The sequence below is a fragment of the Phacochoerus africanus genome, chromosome 1, assembly GCF_016906955.1.
Source record: "Phacochoerus africanus isolate WHEZ1 chromosome 1, ROS_Pafr_v1, whole genome shotgun sequence".
NCBI classification, from domain to species: domain Eukaryota; kingdom Metazoa; phylum Chordata; class Mammalia; order Artiodactyla; family Suidae; genus Phacochoerus; species Phacochoerus africanus.
This window is the reverse complement of record NC_062544.1, coordinates 102,859,843-102,882,115: the sequence shown is the minus strand read 5'-3', so window position 1 is coordinate 102,882,115 and position 22,273 is coordinate 102,859,843. Positions and strand designations below refer to the sequence as shown.

General features: G+C 45.2%; 1 protein-coding gene across 1 annotated transcript in view; it reads right to left on the bottom strand.

Moving 5' to 3' along the window:
* ITGA9 (integrin subunit alpha 9) overlaps positions 1-22,273 on the bottom strand; it is a 355,238-nt gene that overhangs the window by 169,282 nt on the left and 163,683 nt on the right. Inside the window, exon 16 of the mRNA XM_047770180.1 lies at positions 1,147-1,296. Coding sequence (XP_047626136.1) covers positions 1,147-1,296 — 150 coding nt within the window. The remainder of the gene's footprint in view (positions 1-1,146; positions 1,297-22,273) is intronic.

Genomic DNA, 22,273 nt, shown 5'->3' with positions numbered 1-22,273 from the left:
TCTCTATGGTTCTGTTTACAACTCTCATCTGCAAGGTGTGGGTCACTGATCTGCTGCTTTTCCCATAAGCTCAGAAGAGTCAGAACCATAGGGGCGTGGGGCCAGTGGGTATTTCCACAGCTTTGTCTGCACTCTGCCCTGGAGTCTGGTTTAGCCAAAAACCAGATTTGCCTGACCTTCCCCATGGTCCTGGACCTGAGATGATCTTAGGTGCTTTTTTTTTTTTTGTCTTTTTTAGGGCTGCACCCATGGCATATGGAGGTTCCCACGCTAGGGATCAAATTGGAGCTGTAGCTGCCAGCCTACATCACAGCCACGGCAACAAGAGATCCGAGCTTGATCTGTGACTTACACCATAGCTCACAGCAATGCTGGATCCTTAACCCACTGAGTGAGGCCAGGGATCAAACCTGTGTCCTCATGGATGCTAGTCGGGTTCATTAACCGCTGAGCCACAACGAGAACTCTGATCTTAGGTGTTAAAGAGAGATTTGAACTAGACTTGGGATCATAGATTCCTTGCATATTTCCTGCCTACTAGTCAGCGCTGCATGTCTCCCAGATGGCTTGGGGCAGACAGGCCAGTGCACTTCGAGGAATTAGTTCACGGCTCATTCCTAGATCAGAGGGTCCACACCCACACCGCCCGGCAGCTCCTCTGCACAGAAGCACAGCCTAGAATCTGCTGAGCACTGGAAAGGATGGTGACAGCCTGTGCCTGCAGGGCTCTGCCTCTCAAAGATGCTGAGTCAGGCATTCTTAACCACAATTCTAGCAAGAGGAAGCTCTTGCTTCTTCACCCCACTCCTGCTCTCATCAATAAAACATGTATAGAGCACCTATTAGGGGTTGATGTGAGCTCTGCAAATAGTGTATGAACAGGAAGCAAGTTTGGGGGCCCAGTGTCCAGTTCATGTCCTCCAAGGGATCCCCATTTTCTAATTTCTGGAGAGCAGACTCAATGTGTTTCAATCATGTGGTTGTTAAACACCAACCCCCAGCTCATAGATTTCCTTATTTTTGCAGATCAGGGAAAGCGGCCCAGTCAGGGAGTGTGTCTGGCCTCAGTCTCCCCGGCATCCAGGACCATGACTTCTGCATAAGCACCTGCCCTTCAGGTCCTAGTGTGTGCTTCCAGGTCCTCACCTGATTCTTCTGGGCAATCTTCTGTCCCTTCTTCCAGCGGAGCACAGGCGTCAGGGCCGGCAGCTCCTTCTCCTCCTCGCCCGTCACGTGCTCGCCCAGGCTGTAGGCGGCTTCGAACACGATGGGGCTGATGACGTCTTGCACCCTCCGCTGGAACAATAAACACACAGGCCCGTGAGCTGCCAGCGCTGGCTGACATCTGCTGAGCATTTCACAGTTTACAAAGACCTTCCACATGGAGTGCCTCCTGGGAGCCTCACAGCCACCCTTGTGGGGTAGGATTTTATTGCTTTTCATATTTCAGATGAGGTAATGAGGCCGAGAGCAATGACCGTCTTGTCCAAGGTCACTCCGCTAATGAGTGGGGGCTTTCCCACTCTACCTCGCCTGGTGTGAATTCACCGTCGCTTTAGCATGTGGAAGGCATTACCTTACTCATCCTCCAAATATTCTTATAAGCAGGCTGGCGGGCAGGCGAGCGAGCGTCTGTACTCACACTGCAGGGCTAACCCTTTGCATTCATGGTGTTTTGATCATCAAAGCCCTTCTGCATTGAGATAAATATGGACTGTGTTTTGGGTAGGAGACCCGAAGGCACTGGGGCCTGGCCTCTTCCCAGAGCTGGGTGTTCCACAGAGCCAGGAAGGAAATCTGACCTCTGGCCTATGTTCTTTCCTTTGGAACCCAGAGCTTCAAGAGCCAAGAAAGTGACAGGTCAAAAGTTACAATGAACACCTACAAGATGTCAGGCCCTGCACTAGGTATTCTAGAGAGATGAGCCACAACTGGCTTATTCCCCTGCAGCATATAATAAGGGAAAATGAAGATGCAAGGCCCCCGGGCACAAGGCTGATAAGGATTTTAAACCACATCTGCTCAATCCTGGAGTTCTTTCTGCACCAGGTCTCACTGCCCCCCAGGGACTCTGGACCCCCGCCCCCCCCTAGGGCTCACAGGTTAGAGTTCAAGGCAGAAACAAAGCATCAGTATCCCCTGCATCACAGGCCAGCATGTTCTATGGGAGGTGGGTTTCCCAAGGGAGCAAGGGACGTCCGAGAAGGTAGCACCAGTGAGCCAAGTCCCCATGGCTTGCATCTGTCAGGAAGAGACGGTGGCGGGAGTCAGCCAGGAGGAAGGAATGAGAGGTGCGAGGTGGGCAGGCAGAGCCCAGTAAAGCCCAGAGTCGGGAGCAGAGCCAAGGATTTTACACCACGCTCCATGTAAAGTTTAGTGGAGTTTAGAGCAGATGAGTGCTGTGTTCAGATTGGTAGAAAGTTTTAAAGTTTCCAAGAGGGAGTTCCTGTCATGGCTCAGGAGGAACAAATCTGACTAGTATCCATGAGGACGCAGGTTTGCTGTGGCTGTGGCATAGGCCAGCGGCTACAGCTCCGACTCAACCCCTAGCCTGGGAACTTCTATATGCCATGGGTGCGGCCCTAAGAAAATAAAAATAAAAAAATAAAGTTCCCAAGAGGTACATAGTAAGGAGTTGGCTCTACCCACCCCCTAGGTACATAGCACCCCCTCCAGAGGGAAACACACCTGCCTGTTCTGGGGTATCTGTCCAGCTAGGCTGCGAGTAACGTTGCTCATGGCACTTTGCACTTTGCCTTCCTTGCTTAGCACATACCCTGGGGGTGGCTCCATGTCAATACATAGAGCACCCCCACTGCTTTTTTAACAGCACATGGCACGTGATCAGGGAGGCCCCGCCCTACCAGCCTTTGGACTCAAATCTGCTTAAGGAAGTGAATGGGTGGCAGCCCATCAGTGATGGGTACCAGCAATCTCCAAGATGGGTTCTGTGACCCTCGGTTCCCCCAAGCAACAGGTAAATGAAAGGCTCTGTGATTGAATAAGTTGGGGGTTAAACAGAGACTCTTTATTCTCTTTTCTTACTGTTTGTTTTTAGGGCAACTGCCTCCCAGAAAGAGCAGGGTGGCCCCAGATTTACTGCAGCACGAAACCCTGTGTTTCCTCAGAGGTTCCTGGGGCGTGTCTGTGGAGCAGAACCTGCTCAGAGACAGTGGAAATCTCCCGTAGCAACCCAGGGGAGGAAGTGGTGCCCCAGCCAAGGCAACACCCCCAAAAGGACAGCCCCTCCCTCGACACTGTGTGTGCTCTGTTTTATCTGTGCTGCATAGGAAAGCAGCAGCAATGTTTACTGTTTGTTTTTTTTTTTTGCATTTCTACAAGGGCAGCTTCCCTCAGCTCAGTCCTACAGTCAAATGGAGGGACTCCTTAGGATAGAGAAGGAGGCTTAGGGTTTGGGCATGGACCCTAATTGCTGACATTTTACTGCTTCCAAAATTCACCACTATAAAATGAAACTTCTCCTTCATCCTAATATCAATTCAAGTGACAAAGACGTTCATAATTAGAAAACGATGTAAATAAGAACTTAAGTAAACAGTTTTTCCTACCTATGTAAAGTCTTAAAACTTATATCTGGAAGTTCTCTTGTGGCACAGCAAGTTAAGGATCCAGCATTATCACTGCAGTGGCTTGGGTCACTGCTGTGGCATGGGTTCGACCCATAGCCCAGGAACTTGCACATATTGCGGGTGTAACCAAAAAACCAAACTTATTTCTGCATTGATTTTTACCATCTGGGAAGATATTCTATAGCTAATAAGACAGTTTTCCAAATGAAAAAAATAAATAAACTGAAGCTTCTCAAACTGAACACACTTAATTGGACAGAGTGAAAGCCAAGAATCTACCTGTTTTTATTTTTATTTATTTATTTATTTATTTTAAATTGACTGCAGTCTCCTGTTTTGGAAGCTGAAGGAGTCTGGATGGAGAAGAACCCTCTGACTGGTGGCAGCATTTGCGGTGGCTGAGGTTTTATAGGGAATGTAACAGACACAATTTGAGGTTTATTGGGTGCTTCCTTTATGCCGAGCAACGTGCTGGGCCCTAGGGAGACAGAGATGAAAGGCCTGGGAGGAAGCAGGCAGTGGTGACAACATAGTGCACCATGAACTAGGACAGAGGTGGCTTTGGGAACACAAACGAGAGCAGCTGATTCAGACTGAGTGCTGGCAGGCTTCCCAGAGGAGGTGTCCCTGGGCTCAGTCATAAGACAGACATGAGCTAGACAGCAGGCATAGTCAGTGCACACAGAGGGGTGGAGAGGGCAGGGCGGGCGCTGGACTGCATGTCAGCCCCAAAGGTGGGAGAGTCAGGCCTGTGGGCAGGAATGCAAAGAGGGGAGACTGAAGCAGAGACCAGATTTCAGAGTGACTTACAGGTAGTGTTGATTTCGACCTACAATCTGGGAGAGCTGGGCGTGGGGGCGATGCTAGAGCCTATGTTACAGAAAACTCCTCCGGTTTCTTGGGGTAGGTGGGGGTGAGATGGGAGGTAGGAAACTGTTTTTCTAGAAAGTTCCCTCAAACTGTAGCACAGAAGTGGACTGATGGGGACAGGCCTGGGGGCAAGCAGTCTACCATATGGTAGGGATGGAGAGGGCCTAACCCAGGGCCTGAGCAGGGGAGCAATGTGAACCTGACTTAGCAAGAAGATATGGTGGGGTGTGGTGACTGAAGATGGGGGATGAGAGAGAAGGAATTATAGAAGGTGCCGCCATATTCAGCTCAGGTGAGTGAGTGGACCCGGGAGCCCCTCAGTATCATGGGGAACCAAGAGGGAGAACAGGAGTGCACATGGTTCAGGTGTGAGTGTTCTGAGCTTCGTTATAACATGGAAATCCTCTTCTTGTCTACAGATGCCAACTCCACAAGGAATCTCCCAGAATACACTGCTTTGGGCCCCAAACCCCATGCTCCCTTTTCTCCTCCTCCAAACTGTTCCTCTGCTCTAGTGTCCAGGGTCAGCCTCCCTGGCACTGGCTCATCTAGACCCACCACCTATACCAACTCCGTCTACACTGTGAGCTCATCCACCCATCTCCCCAGGGACGGGCTTTGCCCTCCTTTAAACTGTATCCTCCTCCTCCTCCCTCAGCACACTTCACACACACGCAGGGCTGCTGGGCTGGGCTCTGAGGTTGAACCGCAGGGTCTGCTGACAAGAGGGAGAGAGACCCTCAGGGATACACAGTGAGGACCCTCATTCCTTTATGGGGAGCCCTTCTGCCTTTTCCTTCTTGTTCATTACCTTGCTCTGAAAATGAAATCCAAGCAATGAGGAAGGAAAACACAGCAGGGGAGGCTCAGGACAGGCAGAGGCCACCACCCAAGGGTTCCACCACAGAATGGGACACCCTGCCCTGTTATCCTAGGGCAGATAGGCAGTCGTGAGGGTCAAAAGGCCAGAAGTCTTTTGTCCCCTTCACTTGTGGAACCATGCAATTTTCCCTGGTGAGTAAAAGGAGCAGCAAATCATAGGACCTGTCTACCTGGCCAAGGAAGACATGCCATCACTATCTGGAGGACTCGATTCTAAGCCCCCTGTAAGCAGGACCTGAGCACCATGCACCCCGTGACCAGCCACGTGAGTTAGAAACCTACCTCAGGCTGCTTTTCTCCAAGAAATGAAGGATTTTTATCCTTCTGAACTAACTAGCAGCTACAGCAGTAAACTAAATGAAAACAGGAAGGGTTGATCTCACTTTCAAAGTGCAAATAACACAGAAGGCCAGCAAGTAAGCAGCTAGCTTTAAGCCAAATAACTGGTTTGGGAAAAACCCTCTACACATGTTTTTTTTAAAAGAGGTCCCAGTATTTTTCTTTTCCTGAACATGAGATCCTTTTGTCCCCTTCCTCCTGTATCCTTTCTCACAATTCCTCTGCCATCTATACCCAACTCTACTGCCTATAATTACCTTGCACGCACTCCTGGAAATGAGAAGTCTTCAAAGTGGAATGCCTTTTCCTTCATCTCAATGTTCATAAAGATCAAAACAGCAGTTAAAATGTTATAAGGCAAGCTTATAAGCAATTCTTATAAGCTCAAAGACTCTTTTAAAAGCAAACTGCAGATTTTGCGTTTACAGTATTAACAGAGGGAATTACTGAAGACCTACCCTCCCATTGAGAACAAGTAGAAAAGCTTGGTGATGACAACACACACACACACACACACACACACACACACACCCCACAAAGGTTTGAAGGCATCAGGGAACTATCAGGACAGCCAAGACTTCAGAGTCTAGGGTCCCAGAAAGAAGGAAGATGTCCCCAACACAGAGCAGCAGCACCTTTCCCTTGAGCTGTTTACAGGTTTGTAAGCAGCACAGAATAAGAGGCTGAGAACCTGAATGTGAACTGGTGGCTAAAAGGCTGTAAGTTCTCGAGTTTCTCAGCTGAGTTTCCCGCAGTCTTAAGAGTCTGTGTAGACAAATTTAAAGCTCCGAGCTACTAAGGAAGCCAGGACTTGCAGGCCATGATGCCCAATAGAAGGGAGGCATACAGAGGTGAGTGTGATATTTGACACTACACTTATTCTCAGGCATTAGCAGAATCCACAGCAACACGGGGTTAAGAGACTGAGAAACCAAGCAGAAGGCAATGGCTAAGGTGATGAGAAGATGTAGTTAGCTGCAGACTGGACACAGCAGGAGAGAAGGCCAGAGACCCAGAAATCAAGACAACAGAAAACGTAGACTGAAGCATGTAAAGGAAAAGGATGGAAAACTCAGAAATGAAATTCAGAAGAGGCCACAGTGAAAGATATGACATATTTAGCATGATAAAATAAATAACCTCTATAATTATATGAAACACTTAGCACAATGCCTAGCATATCAAAGGGGGACTATAAATAGCAGCTATTATTATTTTCACCATGTTTTTTTGGGCCATGCCCATGGCATACAGAAATTTCTGGGCCAGGGATCAAACCTACGCTACCACAGTGACCCAAGCCACAGCAGTGATGCCAGAGTCTTAACCCACTGAGCCACCAGGGAACTCCTTTACTATAATTTTTAAGTGGCAACTTTGATACGAAAATCTGCCTGAACTGCCCAGTTGCAAAATGAATTCTTATTATGAACTGAATGTGTAGCAAGAATTTATTTCCCATTTCACTAGAGAACAAGCTGAGGCCATGCATGGTTTCATTTAGAGTCCCATAAATTAAAAAATAAAAGAAATTTAAATTAGGAGTTCCCATTGTGGCGCAGTACAAATGAATCTGACTAGGAACCACGGGGTTGCAAGTTAGATCCTCGGCCTCGCTCAGTGGGTTAAGGATCTGGCCTTGCCACGAGCTGTGGTGTAGGTCGCAGACGCAGCTCGGATCTGCGGTTGCTGTGCTGTGGTGTAGGCTGGCAGCTGTAGCTGTGATTTGACCCCTAGCCTGGGAACCTCAATATGTTCTACAAAGGAAAAAAAAAAGAAAAAAAGAAAGAAAATTTAAATTAAAACCAAGGGAGAAAATTCTCTAAGTTTCTCAACGAGATTAGAGATTTTAACTCTAACTACATATTACTTTATTTGTAATATTTTTTGTGGAAATGGATATCATTATTAGTCTGAAATATATGATTTCCTCAGCAAGCATCAGTGCCCAGAAAGGGCATGAAAGTGTTAACTACTCTTCAATTAACATACTTGCATAAATTATCCTATTTGTGAAAATCACTAACCTCATTCATGTTTTTTCCTCTTCAAAAGTAAAACAACATCTCCCCGAATGTTTGAAAAAATGGTTTGTTTTTGTATTTTAATAATTTGTGTACATGGGTAGGGATTGCTTCTTCAGTCAATTTATATGTTCGTGTGTTTTGTAATTTTTGTTTTTTCTTTTTCTTGGCATCCACTCTAAAAACATGCTAGTGCGAGATTAGAACTTTTAACAATTGGAAACAATTTTCTAAGAGCATGCTACATCCAAAGAGACATGTTAATTATGTCACAGATAACTCCACACATCATTTGACCGCTACGTGATACCAGATGGAACCAGACCAAGATGGAGGGTATCCAGCCTATGTGTCCTCCAGGGGAATGAATTTCATCTTCCAATTGAGCATCCCTCCCTTCCTCTCTTAATTCTCTCTTCCTATCTCCCACCCTCAAAACTCCAAGGTGGCTTTGATAAAAGTACTGGGAGGTGAGGAAGCTCCCTTGAGGTGCAGCGGGTTAAGGATCCAGCATTGCCGCAGCTGTGGTACAGGTTGCAAGGGTGGTGTGGGTTTGATTCCAGGCTGGAGAACTTCCACATGCCATGGTTTCAGGGAAAAAAAAAAAAAAAGTGAATATGAAACTAACACAGAAGAAAATGCTCCAAAAGTAACCAACAAAAGAACTGTGGCCAGACCTGGCCCAGGCAGGCCTTCTTGCTCTATCACTCTTTGCTACATTTGTCTCAAGCCAGGAGACCTTCATCCAGCTGGCATGTCATCCTCAATTCTCACATGAAGACAGAACCTCCTAGGACCCCTGGAGCTAACAATGACCTCCGAACCATCACTTGGTGGACTGTGACTGTTTTGAGAAGTGGGGAAGGGAGAGAGGACCGACTTGATTCAGTGAGCATTTCAACCCTGAAATCTCCTCTCTTTGCATCTCGGCCTGATAAAGCAAGCATTCGAGGAAGGGGACGCAACTGTGCCACGTGCAGCTGCTCTTACCAGACTGCTGCCCCCACCTATGCCTCTGCTCCTGCTGACCCTTATCCCCAAAGAACACGATCCACACTTCATGGCACAGCTCAAGGCTGACTCTTATACAAGGCTTTCCTTGAGGACACAACCCTCTGGCCACAGCCCCCCAGAACTCCAGAGTCCTTGGGACACAATTGGCACTTAGTTATTTTCTGCCTTTCTATTGCTGTCTTTCCCTGAATCTAAGGTCTATCCTCAGCCCCTAAAGTTTCTGAAGTGTGAATGCATCTTTGCATCAAATAATAGATTTATTATGAGAATGTTGCCCCTCCTCTACCCCTGCCTGGAACTCCAGACCTGGCATTACCTTGTTAACCACGTGGAAAGTGAAGAAACTCAGGGCTTGTTCACAGTAGTAACTATAGCTGCAGGAACCAGATCTCAACTCTGCCTTGAGTGCCCAGTGGCTCCTGGACAATACTGAGCATGCACTTGTCTCAGAGGCTGGTGTGCAGAGGCAACGCCCAGACAGGACCCTCAGGACACAGCCGGGATGACAGGTACGTGCGGGCAGGGTAGAAACCTGAGCAGACTGACACTGCAGCCGTCTCTCTAGGGGAACATCAGCTAGACTGTCCGGACCAACACTTGGTTGCCGTGTGCCTGCTCCAGGCACCATGTGAGGTATAGGGAAGCAGAGTGAGATAGGCAGGAGGGTGTGAGCAACAAGCCGAGTTGCAGAGAAGATGCCTAGATAAGGAGTATGGGACTATGAGGAGAGGGAATTGTCACTGACCCAGGGTGGGATAGGAGTGGGAGTGTCAGGAGTCCTTGGAGAGGAGGTGATCTTGGGAGAAAAATAGCTATTCAGCAGGCAGATGGGTGAATGGGAATCAGTTGGTAGCGATGATGTGGAGGTCCAGCAGACAATGGCATGTCTGCAGAACAGGGGTAACAGACAAGGTGGAGGGCAATGACTTTGACATTGACAGTCCTGGGTCTGAGGAAGTCCCACCTCCATATCTTAGCAACTGTGTGATGTCAGTTCATTTAATCTCTCCGAACTTGTTTTGTCAGATGTAAAACAGGGTGACAGAATCAACCATGGCTGGTGTAAAGTTTAGACACCATAGACGTCAAGCACCATGGAGAGCTCCTGATACTCAGTGAAAAGCTGGCTGCATCTGCTGCATCATCATCATCACTGCCATCACCACCACCATCACCTCCACCTTCATCACCACCAATCATCCCCAAGGGTCTGTTGGGCAAGATCACAGAGTAAGGGGACAGGGAAGGGCTGCAAACAGGGAGGGAAAGCAGGCTGGAACCAGGTGGCAGGACCTGAGAAAGCAGGTGGTGGCCCATCATTCTGTGGGCGGAGGAGACTGTCATGAATTGGTAAAGCCAGCTTTAGGATGAGAAGCCCAGAGGTGATCTAAGGACCAATGGGATAGAAAGGGAGGAGGACGGGACCATTGCGGTGCTGGTGCCCCCCCCCCTCTGCCCCACTGTATGTTGGGTGCCACCAGCTCATAACTGCCTTATAGGGAGAAATGTCCTTGTTTAAAGGATCCCCCTCAGAAGGTTTTATGCTCCCTCCACTCCTCACTGGCAATGACTGACTGGCATGGGAATACAACAGGAGGTACCCCTTGCCTGGAGGTGGGACAACTCTGTGGTGCACTTCACACCCCAGAGTTCCCCTTGGGATCAGGCTGAGGCTGTTCTCCAGATGAGACCACGTCCTTGCTCAGCTTTCCTTGACCCCATCCTACTCCCCTCACAGCCCTCTCCCAAGGGTGCCCCCCCCCGTAAATCCTTCTGGAAGTGAATCCCTACCTCAAACTGTACATTCAGGAAACCTGACCTCACAGAGTAATTCAGTCGTTAAAAAAAAAAAAAAACTTGCGGCAGCAGAAATACACACCTACATATATAAAATATGGACTTGGAGGTGGGGAGAGACAGAGTCTCTGCTTGCTCAACATCCCACTTTCCACCCCATGGCATGTCCAGACCACAGAGCCAGCATCTCTTTTTATCCTGCACCCCTAGACTCTGCAAAGGGGCGCAAATGCAGCTGGGATCAGAGAGGGAGGCTGTGGTCAGAGAAGTCTTTGAACCAAGTTGAGGAGGGATGCCCACAGCCCTGGAGATCCAGTGAACCCAGGGAGGGAAATGTGGCAGAGAGCAGTGTTAGGGTAGCTGCAAAGTCTTGAAAGTGAACCATCGGGCCCTGAGAACCTGAGGAAAAACCCTCTTTGTTCACACTATGTGTGGTGATTTGTCCTCATGCCCATCTCAACAGCCAAAGCATGTGATCAAACAGCACCAGGGGCAGAAAGAGACTCCCAAAGCAGCTTATTCCTCTTCAGCTTTGATCTAATTGTTTTATGATTGTAGTGATGTTATAAAGTATTTATTATAAAAAGGGGTATATGCTTAGTTGGGCCTGAAAGTGTTAAAAGAAAAGTTGCTCTTGGAGTTCCCATTGTGGCACAGTGGGTTAAGAATCCAACTGGGGCAGCTCAGATCACTGCGGAGGTGCAGGTTTGATCCTTGGCCCAGTACAGTGGGTTAAAGGATTTGGCGCTGCTGCAGCTGTGGTGTAGGTGGCAGCTGTGGCTGGGATTCAATCCCTGGTCCAGGAACTTCCCCATGCTGTGGGTGTGGCTAGAAAAAAATTCACTGTTTTAAAGCGTCACATCAAAAAATATTCTGTTATCTTCACATGGCAACACACGTCCACCATTAACCCTGGATTACAACTGAGGGAAACAGTTTCCACTGAGGAGTTTCCATTCCATCCACTATAGATGTCAGGAGGTTCCCACATAGAGCAGACCCTGTTAGTGCCTCACCCAGAGGCCCTTTACCAGCTGGTGCACCCCCTCCTGCAGCTGCTATGTACATTGTCTTCTAATGGCTCACAAACAAAAGCTTCTCAGGGACTGCCCTTGGCTAATGGGCGCCATCTCCTCCAAAGCTACCTGCCAGGTGATGCTCTATGACAGGCAGAATTCTAAGATGACCCCTAAGGACTCAAGCCCTTGAGAGTAGGAAGGATGCTAAATGGGACACACACCACTCCAAGATTATGCTACATTATATGACAATGGTGATGGGATTTTGCAGATGTAAAGAAGGTCTCAGTTCAATCGGTTGAATGTACGTTAATCAAAAGGGAGATGATCTGGGTGAGCCTAGTCAACTGAACACTTTAAAGGAGGGCTTTGTTCTTCCTTGAGCTAAGAGGCTTGAGGCAGGAGAGACCCTCTTCCTGCTGACTTGCAAGAAGCAAGCAGTGGTGGGCCCCATAGCTGCAAGGACATGAATTCTTCCACCAACCACACAAGCCTAGAAGAAGATCCCAACCTCAGCTGAGACGTGGCCGACACCTGAGGGCCTGACTGGTGACCTGCCTGGGCCATGCCCAGACTCCTGACCCATAGGAACTGTGAGCTAATAAATGGATGTTGTTTTAAACTACTAAGTTTGTAATTTTTGAAACAGTGTAGAAAACTAGTACATGCTCCATTCCCCTGGCTGGTCGACATGGTGGTGGTCTAAGAGCTCATACGCTGGCCTCGGGATGGATAAGTCTAGGGTGACTCATAATCCAGAGCTCCCTCCTGGTCCTGGGAATTAGGCTAAGGCTACACTTTTCCTGAGACTATATCCTTATGTAACTTCCCCCCTGCATCCCATTCTGTCCCCCCCGCCTTTTGTTCTGCTTTTTAGGGCCACACCCATGGCATATGGAAATTCCCAGGCTAGGGGTTGAATTGGAGCTGCAGCTGCCAGCCTATATCACAGATACAGCAATGCCAGATCTGAGCAGCAGCTGTGACCCACACCACAGCTCATGGCAATGCCAGATCCTTAACCCACTAAGTGAGGCCAGGGATCTAACCCATATCCTCATGGATGCCGGTCAGGTTCATTACCACTGAGCCACAGTGGGAACTCCTGTTTCCCTCCCCTTTTGAGAGCTCTCCCCCAACACATTGCTGGCAGAAATCCCCATCTCGGCTTCTGCTTCTGGGGAACCGGATGCAAGGGACCCCCTAATCAATTCCACACTGAATCTGCTGGCTGCAGTCTCCTTAAAGAGGTGAGAAAAGCTCTTGTCTGACCAAAATACAAGCAGATCCACATCACCAGGGGAGAAGGGTGGGGATTACATGCAGACTATCATGCCGACCATTACTCTCCATTACCTTTAACACTGAGTTCTACTTTGCCCTTCTTTTATTTAGTCCCCAAAAGACCAGAGCTAGCACTCCATGAATTAAAGGCACATATCAGCCCCAGGCCCCCTCAAGGCAAACCTTTCTCCCTGCTTTTTTCAAGCTGCTCAAGAGGCTCCGAGTTTTACAGAAGGCAAAGTGCACAAAGAAAAAGGGCTGGGACTTGGACCATCCACCAAATTAATAACGAGCTCCTTGGCCCTGAGCAGCTGATGATCTATTACTGCATGTCACATAAACTATACACTTTTTTTTTCTTGTTAGTTTTACTACTTCCAACCAAGATTCCATCTTAAACCAGAGGTTCTTTACCTAGAAGAGAATTTAGGGGGTCTGTGAACTTGGATGGAGGAAAAAAGGTACATCTTTATTTTTTTTAACCTCTCACTGAAATTTAACATTTCCTCTCATTATATATACAGGCAGTTAAGACCTGGAAGCAACCTAAATATCCACTGATAGAGGAATGGATAAAGAAATGTGATGTGTGTGTATACACACACACACACACACAAAATGGAATATTACCCAGCCATAATAAGAATGAAATAATGCCATTTGTGGCAACATAGATGGACCTAGAGATTATCTTACTAAGTAGCCCCAAAAGAGAAAGACAAATATCATATGCTATCACTCACAGGTGGAACACAAAAATAATGACATAAGTGAACTTATTTATAAAACAGAAATAGACTCACAGACATAGAAAACAAACCTATGGCTTCCAAAGGGCAAAAGGATGGGTAGGGGGATAAATTAGGAGTTTGATATTAACAGACATAAACTACCATATATAAAATAAACAACAAGGTCCTACTGTATAGCACAGGGAACTATATTTAATATCTTATAATTAACCATAATGGAAAAGAACCTAAAAATATATATAATTGAATTATATTGTGCCACACAAGAAACTAATACAACATTGTAAATTAACTATACTTCAATAAGGGGAGGGATGGACTGAGGGTTTGGGATTGGTGTATGGGCACTGAAATATATGAAATGACTGGCCACAGGGGACCTTCTGTATAGCACAGGGAATTCTTCCCAATAGTCTGTGATAGCCCACATGGGAAAAGAATTTGAAAAAGAATGGGTATGTGTATATGTATAACAATCACTTTGCTGTACCGATTATAACTGTATACTTTGCTGTGTGCAGAAATTATCACAACATTGTAAATCAGCTATACATCAATAAAACTTTAAATAAATAAATAAATGTAGGCAGAAAATTACAGAATATTTGACAGATATGTGACTCTGTCATCAAGAGAAAATAGAAACGAGATCATTTAATGTCCTATTACAGTTGTAGAGTCCTTGAAACACTATTTATGTTCCTTGGTACTTCAAAATTTCAAAAAATCTCATTATTTAATGCATTAATAAATAAAGCAGGTGTATTTACTATATCATAAACCTGAGTTTTCTTTTCAATATTTTGATAGCTGCATTTCAACATAACTGGTTTCTTTATAATTCAGTGTATTTTATCATATGCACTTAAAAACATTACTCTGAGAAAGGGGCCACAGGCTTCCCCCAACTGCCAAAGGGTCTGTGCACAAAAATGATCAAGGATTTCTGTCTTTATTGGAAATGATACAACGAGAGGGACCATCCTGTGGTTTCTGAAATGCTTCAAAAATATGCTTCAAAAGCTGCAGAAAGAAATGCTGTGTTGTTTCAGTCTTCACAGGATATATGAACTCCCTGGTCTCAGCAGTTAAAAATATACCGTCCATTACATTTTATGACAGGTTCAAGGCCTGAGCTCCAAATCACCCCAGGGCTCCTGGGGTTTTAAGAATTTGGTCCTGGATAGGTATTTCGGGCCAAGGTACAGCAGAACTGCTGGGATGCTGTGGGTTTTATGAAAGCATCTGTTTCCCTGCGTGAGCCCACAGGAGGGGAAGGGCAGTGAGAGTGGTTCTCTGGGCTACATGGTGTGTTCACTGCTTTTACAAAAAGAACCCTGACCTCTCCAGGGCAGGCGTGCTGCTTCATGAGCCCGGAGAGAGTACCTAGAAAGCTGAGAAGACTGCCCTAGACCTTGGTGGTGTGTGAAAACCCTGAACTGTGACTCAGATGAAGAAGAGAGTCAAAATACCGACCCCACAAGATCTCCAAGGCCCTCGAACCACAGTGGGCCCATCTGCCCAGCTTGGGGGTGAACTGAGCCGGCAGGACCTCTTTGAATGATTTGCAGCCTAGCTTCTCTTCATTAGCAAGAGAAGAAAGTAGCTCCCCTCAAACCTGTAATAAAACAGGGTCATTAAAAAGCCAGTGAATTTCATCAAAACTCATTCACTCTTTGGTCTACTCCATTCTCCTCTGCACTCTGTTTCCAGTGGTTTTGCAACAGCTGCCACGCTGCCAGATCCAATGGACACCCCTCCCCCATCCTCACCTTTCTAGACCCCCTCCCCAAGGCATTCCATGTGCTTGAATCTCTTCTTCTAGTTCATCCTTCCCTGACTCCCACAGGGGATGACTCACTCCTCCAGTCTCCACTGTTCCTTGTCCTTCAGAGGTGTTATTTGAGAGCACGTGGCATTTAATGGTTAACCTATCCTCCCCCCTCACCCACCCAGAATTAGACTGAACTCTTTGGGGGCAGGGGCCACATCACATTCATCTCAGCAGGTCCCAGGGCACAGGACAGAGCATACTTTCAATAAATATTTCCTGAGATGTATGTGAACTGAAATGTACATTCACCCCAAAAGGAAGGCACTGGTGAATTGGAGAAGACAGCACCCCCCAAAGTAAGGTTGCTTTTATCACAGACCACACCTACATGAAGAGTTAATGTACAATATACATATAAACGTCTTACTAAACATTTACTTGAACCTTTATTTTTTCTCTCTACTATTACCTCCTTTCAGTGCTTAGATCTCACACTTTACTGATTTTCTTTAAATCCTCCCTCCTTCTTAACCTTGGCTAGTTTAAAGCATCTTTAAGCTCAAAAGAAGCAGTATCATATACAAAAAACCTCATTAAACTGCTTAATAGATACCATTTTTTACACCTCTAAGCCAGAGCTTTAGGGTTTACTGGACACTGTGGGATCTTAATCCAGTAATAAAAGCAACAGACACTGGGCTCTTATTCCTAGGAAAGGGCTAAGACAATGGCAAACAGATGTCCTGAGTGAGGTCTCCTTTTGTTCTGGTCTCATTAGCATTGGCACCTGTCACATTTGAATTCAACTAACATTGGTTAATCACCAATGCCCAGGGCTAGGCCACAAGCTTTTACAGGTTATCCAGTATAATCTCATGATAGGCATTTTTTTCCCAAATGGTAAAACATGGGCTTAAACAAATTAAATCTGTATATTTATCATTTTAAAGTTTATTACTATGATCTCAAGAGACTGTTAAAATTGTCAAGAATCGCAGCAGAATACACTGAACCATCATTCCATTTCTGGAATCTATGCAAAAAGATAATAACCGAGCAGAAATAATTTATCATACCTTCTCCTCATTTCTCCCTCTTCTATTTGGTGAAGTCTTATTTCCTTTCATACCTGACCATTAGATGGAAACTCTACAAATTTAACATGAACTACAAGTTTTAATTAAACAATTTAGAGAACAAAAACAAAAATCTCAGAGTTCCCGTCGTGGAGCAGTGGTTAACGAATCCGACTAGGAACCATGAGGTTGCAGGTTCGCTCCCTGCCCTTGCTCAGTGGGTTAACGATCCGGCGTTGCCGTGAGCTGTGGTGTAGGTTGCAGACGTGGCTCGGATCCTGCATTGCTGTGGCTCTGGCGTAGGCTGGTGGCTACAGCTCCGATTCAACCCCTAGCCTGGGAACCTCCATATGCCACAGGAGCGGCCCAAGAAATAGCAACAACAACAACAACAACAAAAAGACAAAAAAAACAAAACAAAACAAAAAAATCTCATCCTCTTCCTGGGCAAAGGTAATACTAAATAGCCTTACTCTTGAAAATTTTAAATCTATCTGGAAAAGACACAAAGAAAACAATTCCATTTATAATAGCACCAAAGACAACAAAATATTTATGAATGAATTTAATCAAGAAGGTGGAAAATCTAGAAGACAGTGATGAAAGAAAATGAAGATGACATTAATAACTGGAAAGTATCCTGTGTTCATGGATGGGAAGAGTTAATATGGTTAAACTAACCATACTACCCAGAGTAATCTACAAGTTCAATGCAACCCCTATCAAATTGCAATGGCATTTTTCACAGAAATACAAAAAATAATCCCAAAATTCAAATGAAACCACCAAAGAACCCAAATAGCCAAAGTAATCCAAAGAAAGAAGAGCAAAGCTAGAGGCATCATGTTTTCTGATTTCAAAGTATACTATAAAGCTATAACAATCAAAACAGTTTGGTACTGGCATAAAAACAGATACATAGACCAATGGAACAGAATCAACTGCCCAGAAATAAACCCAGAAATATTAGCTGTCTATATGGTCAACTGATATTTGGCCAAAAAGTCAAGAATATTCAATGGGGGAGTTCCTGTTGTGGCTCAGCGAAAGCGAATCTGACTAGTATCCATGAGGACCCAGGTTCCATCCCTGGCCTCCCTTAGTGGGTTAAGGATCTGGTGTTGCCATGAGCTGTGGTGTAGGTTGCAGACATGGCTTGGATCTGGCATTGCTGTAGTGTAGGCCAGTGGCTACAGCTCCAATTCAACCTCTGGCCCAGGAACCTCCATGTGCCCTGGGTACAGCCTTAAAAAAAAAAGAACATTCAATGGGGAAAAGAGTCTTTTCAATAAATGTTGTTTGGAAAACCAGATATCCACATACAAAAGAATGAAACTGGATTCCCTATATTATACTGCTCAAAAACTTGACTGTAAATGGACTAAAGACTTAAATATAAGACCTAAAACCATTAAACTCTGGAAAGTTCTTTGACATTGCTTTTGGCAATGATTTTTTTTTTTTGGATATGACACTAAAAGTACAAACAACAAAAGCAAAAAGAAGCAGTGCAGTATCAAACTACAAAGCTTCTGTACATCAAAAGAAACTACCAACAAGATGAGAAGAAAAACTAATGTGTAGGAGAAAATATTTGCAAGCCATGTATCTAGTAAAGGATTAATATCCAAAATATATAAGAAACTCATATAATTCAGTAACAGAAAAACAAAAAACAAAAAAAGCCCATTTGACTTAAAAATGGGCAAAAGAGGAGTTCCCGTCGTGGCGCAGTGGTTAACGAATCCGACTAGGAACCATGAGGTTGCCGGTTCGGTCCCTGCCCTTGCTCAGTGGGTTGGGAGTCCGGCGTTGCCGTTAGCTGTGGTGTAGGTCTCAGACGCAGCTCGGATCCCTCGTTGCTGTGGGTCTGGCATGGGCCGGTGGCTACAGCTCCGACTCAACCCCTAGCCTGGGAACCTCCATATGCCGCGGGAGCGGCCCAAGAAATAGCAAAAAGACAAAAAAAAAAAATGGGCAAAAGACTTGAGTAGAGATTTTTTCCAAAGAAGATATACAAATAGCCAACAGGTACACAAAAAAGGTGTTCAAAATCACTAATCAGGGCAATTTAAATCAAAACCACAATGAGATACCACTTCACAGCTATCAAAATACTATTACCAAAAAGATAAGAGATAACAAATGTTGGTGAGGACATGGAGAAAGGAGCCTTTGTATACTGTTGGTGGCAATGTAAACTGGTGCCACCACCACAGAAAACAGTATGGGGGTCCCTCATAAGATTTTTTTTTTTAAAAACTACCATATGATTCAGCTATAGCACTTCTGAGTATACATATCCAAAGGTAATGAAATCACTGTCTCAAAGAGATATCTGCACCCACCATGTTCACTGCAGCATTGTTTAGTGTCCAAGACATGGAAACAACCTCGGTGTCTGTCAAGAGATGAATGAATAAAGAAGATGTAATATACACACACACACACACACACACTCTCAATGGAATATTAATCAACAACATGGATGAACCCTGAGGACGTCATGCTAAGTGGAATGACATAGACAAAGACATATACTGCATTGTCTCACTTACACGTGAGAGTAGACTGATGGTTTTCAGAGGTGGGGGGTAGTAGGGATAGGTGAAGGTAGTTAAAGAATATAAACTTCCAGGTATAAGATGAGTTCTGGGGACTTAATGTAAAGCATGTTGACTACAGTTAATAGTTACTTACTATATACTTGAAAGTTGCGAAGAGAATAGACCTTAAATGTTTTCACCACACATGACAAAAAAAATGCAACTATAGGAAGGGATAGATGTGTTGACTAACCTATTTTGCAAAATATCCATATGTCAAATCATCATATTGTACACCTTAAACTTACACAATGTTATATGTCAATTGTATCTGAATAAAGCTGGAGACATTTTTGAAATCTCAACCCAACCAGCCATTCTAGAACTGCCCCTCCTCACCCATGAACAAGACTCCTCGCCTCTATTTATGAACCTTGCCTTGGCCCCTTGCTCTTCCTCTTCCCTCAGTCAGAATTCAATGTGGATCCCAGTATCTCCTCTTCCAAGACATTTTCCCCCAGTGCCTCTCTGTCACCCAGGAATAATCACCATTGATGCCACTCATTTGGGCATTCACTTAATGTCACAGATTTATATTTCCCAAAGATGGCTGCAAAGCATCTCTCCCAATGCTTTTGCAATGTGATCTTGCTACTTCCTCCATCAAGAGGTAAAGTCTAATTCTCCTCCCTTTGAATCTGGGTGGCAGGGGGCAAGTTCTCAGGACTTACTTGTAACTATTCAAACATGATGGGAGTGATGCTATGTGATTTCCAGCCCAGGTCAGAATAAGCCATATGATTTTTACCTGGTTCTCTTGGGATACTTGCTCTGGAAGAAGCCAATGGTCATACAGGAAGGTTTTTCCCCCCAAACCCACAGGCTACCATGCTGGAGATGCCAGACCCAGATGAGCCCAGCCTTCAAGCCATTCTTACTAAGGTGCCAGATGTGTGAATGAAGAAGCTTGGATGTCCATCTTCCAACCCCAGCTGTTCCAGCTCCAAGCCCTACAACTACAAGTCTTCCCTTGCCGAGGCCCTGGCATCTTGGAGCAGAAGTGAGCCATGACCAACATGCCCTGTCCAAACCCCCTGCACAGAACTTTTGAGCACAATGAAATGGCTGTTGTTATATACCATTAAGTTTAGGGGGGGTCTGTTACACAGTAGTAGATAACTAAAACACCCATGTTTTGTGATGCATAGTTATTGACACATGTCATGGGTGGAGCTCATGTCATTCTTTGATAAATCTTCCATTGTACCTGGCACAAGAATGTGCACACAGGAGTTGAACAATTCTCATTCAGTCATTCAAAAAATACTGTATTTTTTTTAAGAATGTATGTGCATTTGGGGGGTTCCCATCATGGCTCAGAGGTTAATGAATCTGACTGGGATCCATGAGGACACGGGTTCAATCCCTGGCCTTGTTCAGTGGGTTAAGGATCCGGTGTTGCCGTGACCTGTGTGTCGGTCATAGACACAGCTCAGATCTGGCGTTGCTGCGGCTGTGGCGTAGGCTGGCAGTTGTAGCTCCTATTAAACCCCCAGCCTGGGAACTTCCATATGCCTCGGGGGTGGCCCTAAAAAGCAAAAAAAAAAAAAAAAAATACATGTGCATTTTAATGAATAATGTGGCACATGGAAACACCCAGGTAACCATCACTCAAAAAAAGCTCTGCCAGCACCCCAGAAGCCCCCATGTGTCCCTTTGTGATTACAATCGCTTCCCTTTCCCAAAGGTAACTATCCTGCATTTTGTAATAATAATTTTCTGGCTCTTTTTAATAGTTTTAGTATGAACGTGTGCATTCTTAAACCCATATAGATGTGCCCTTTTTGAATTTTACATAGATACACTGGAGTTCTATTACCTTACACTTTTTAGTCAGTATTTTATTTGTGAGATTCATTCATGTTGTCGCTTATAGCGGCAGTTTATTCTCTTCACTGCTATCAAAAAACCTTTATGTAGAACGCCAGAGTGTAGCAGAGCTTACAAAGAGGAATAAGAAAAAATTTGATCCTTGTTGGAAAATTAAATAGTTTCTTTAGATGGAGACAAGTCCTATTTACAAATAATTATAACATAAACCTAAAAAGGCACAGAGTGTTATGAACATTTACAGGAAGAAGAAACCCTTTCCTCTCCAATTAAAGGGTGGGTGGAGTATTTGACAGGACAAAGTATGTGAGCGGCCGGGAGATGAGAGTGGGGGGCTGTGAAAGGGGATGATGGACATTCTGGATGGAACCGAGGTAGAAAAGCACAAAGCATGTCCCATCTCTCAGGCAGGACAGGAAAAGGATGGATCATGTGATTCTAGCCAAGAATTTTTTTGCTCAATGGATGAAATGTAAGTGTAACATCACATGTTTGGGCAGTTTCAAATTTAGGGGATGCTGACCTATATCTTGGTGCTGAGTGACATGGAGGGCAGGGCCTCTCTCACACAAAATGCCAGCCTCTGGTTCCAGGAACCTGGATGCCTATGGTCCATCTCTCTCCCCAGCTCCCCCTGCTTCTCCTTGAGATAGATAACATGGGAAAGACATCATAAAAGAGGGGTCCTGCTAACTATATAAACGTATTTCTGTCTTCGACTTTGTGTCACTGACAAGTCCAGGCAAGGCCTTTTACCGGACAAGAAGTCTCAGGAACTTGAAATGCAGCACAATTTGTACCAAGGACAAGCTTGTCTACTATGATTCATAAGTGCCTTCAGACTCTCTGGGGCCCCAAGGACAAACCTGTCTAAAATGATTCACACAGTTCCCGCGAGTTATCTGGAGTCCATGAACCAGAATTCTTGACATAACCAGAGCCAAAGATGAGGAAAAGAATTTGTTTTATAAGTCTTCATTGGTGGACCCTTTTTCCCCTGCTAAATCTGGTCTATTTGCATTTTTGCATTGATATCCCATAGGATCACTTTTTTTAGAAAAGGACAAAAAAGGAAAACACAGTTAACGCTTTTCGCTATTTACCATCAAAGACATCTCTGCAATCCCTTTCTATTAACAGCAACAGCTGAATTTTACATTCTTGAAAGAGGATTTGTGCTGCCTTTATGATTTCTTTGATCTCAACCAAGCTTTTCAGTGGGTAAATTAATAACACTTTTTATGTTGGAAAGGGAAAATGACTGAGGTTTTTATGATAAGTTACTCTCCCCAATCAAGGTAAATGTGACCATAATCTTTAAAAGCATATTCTGGAAATACAGCTATAAAGAGCCCACAGCTCTCCTCCCCCCACACCCAGACCACGTGTTTATAAGCAGATCAGCTCACACACGGG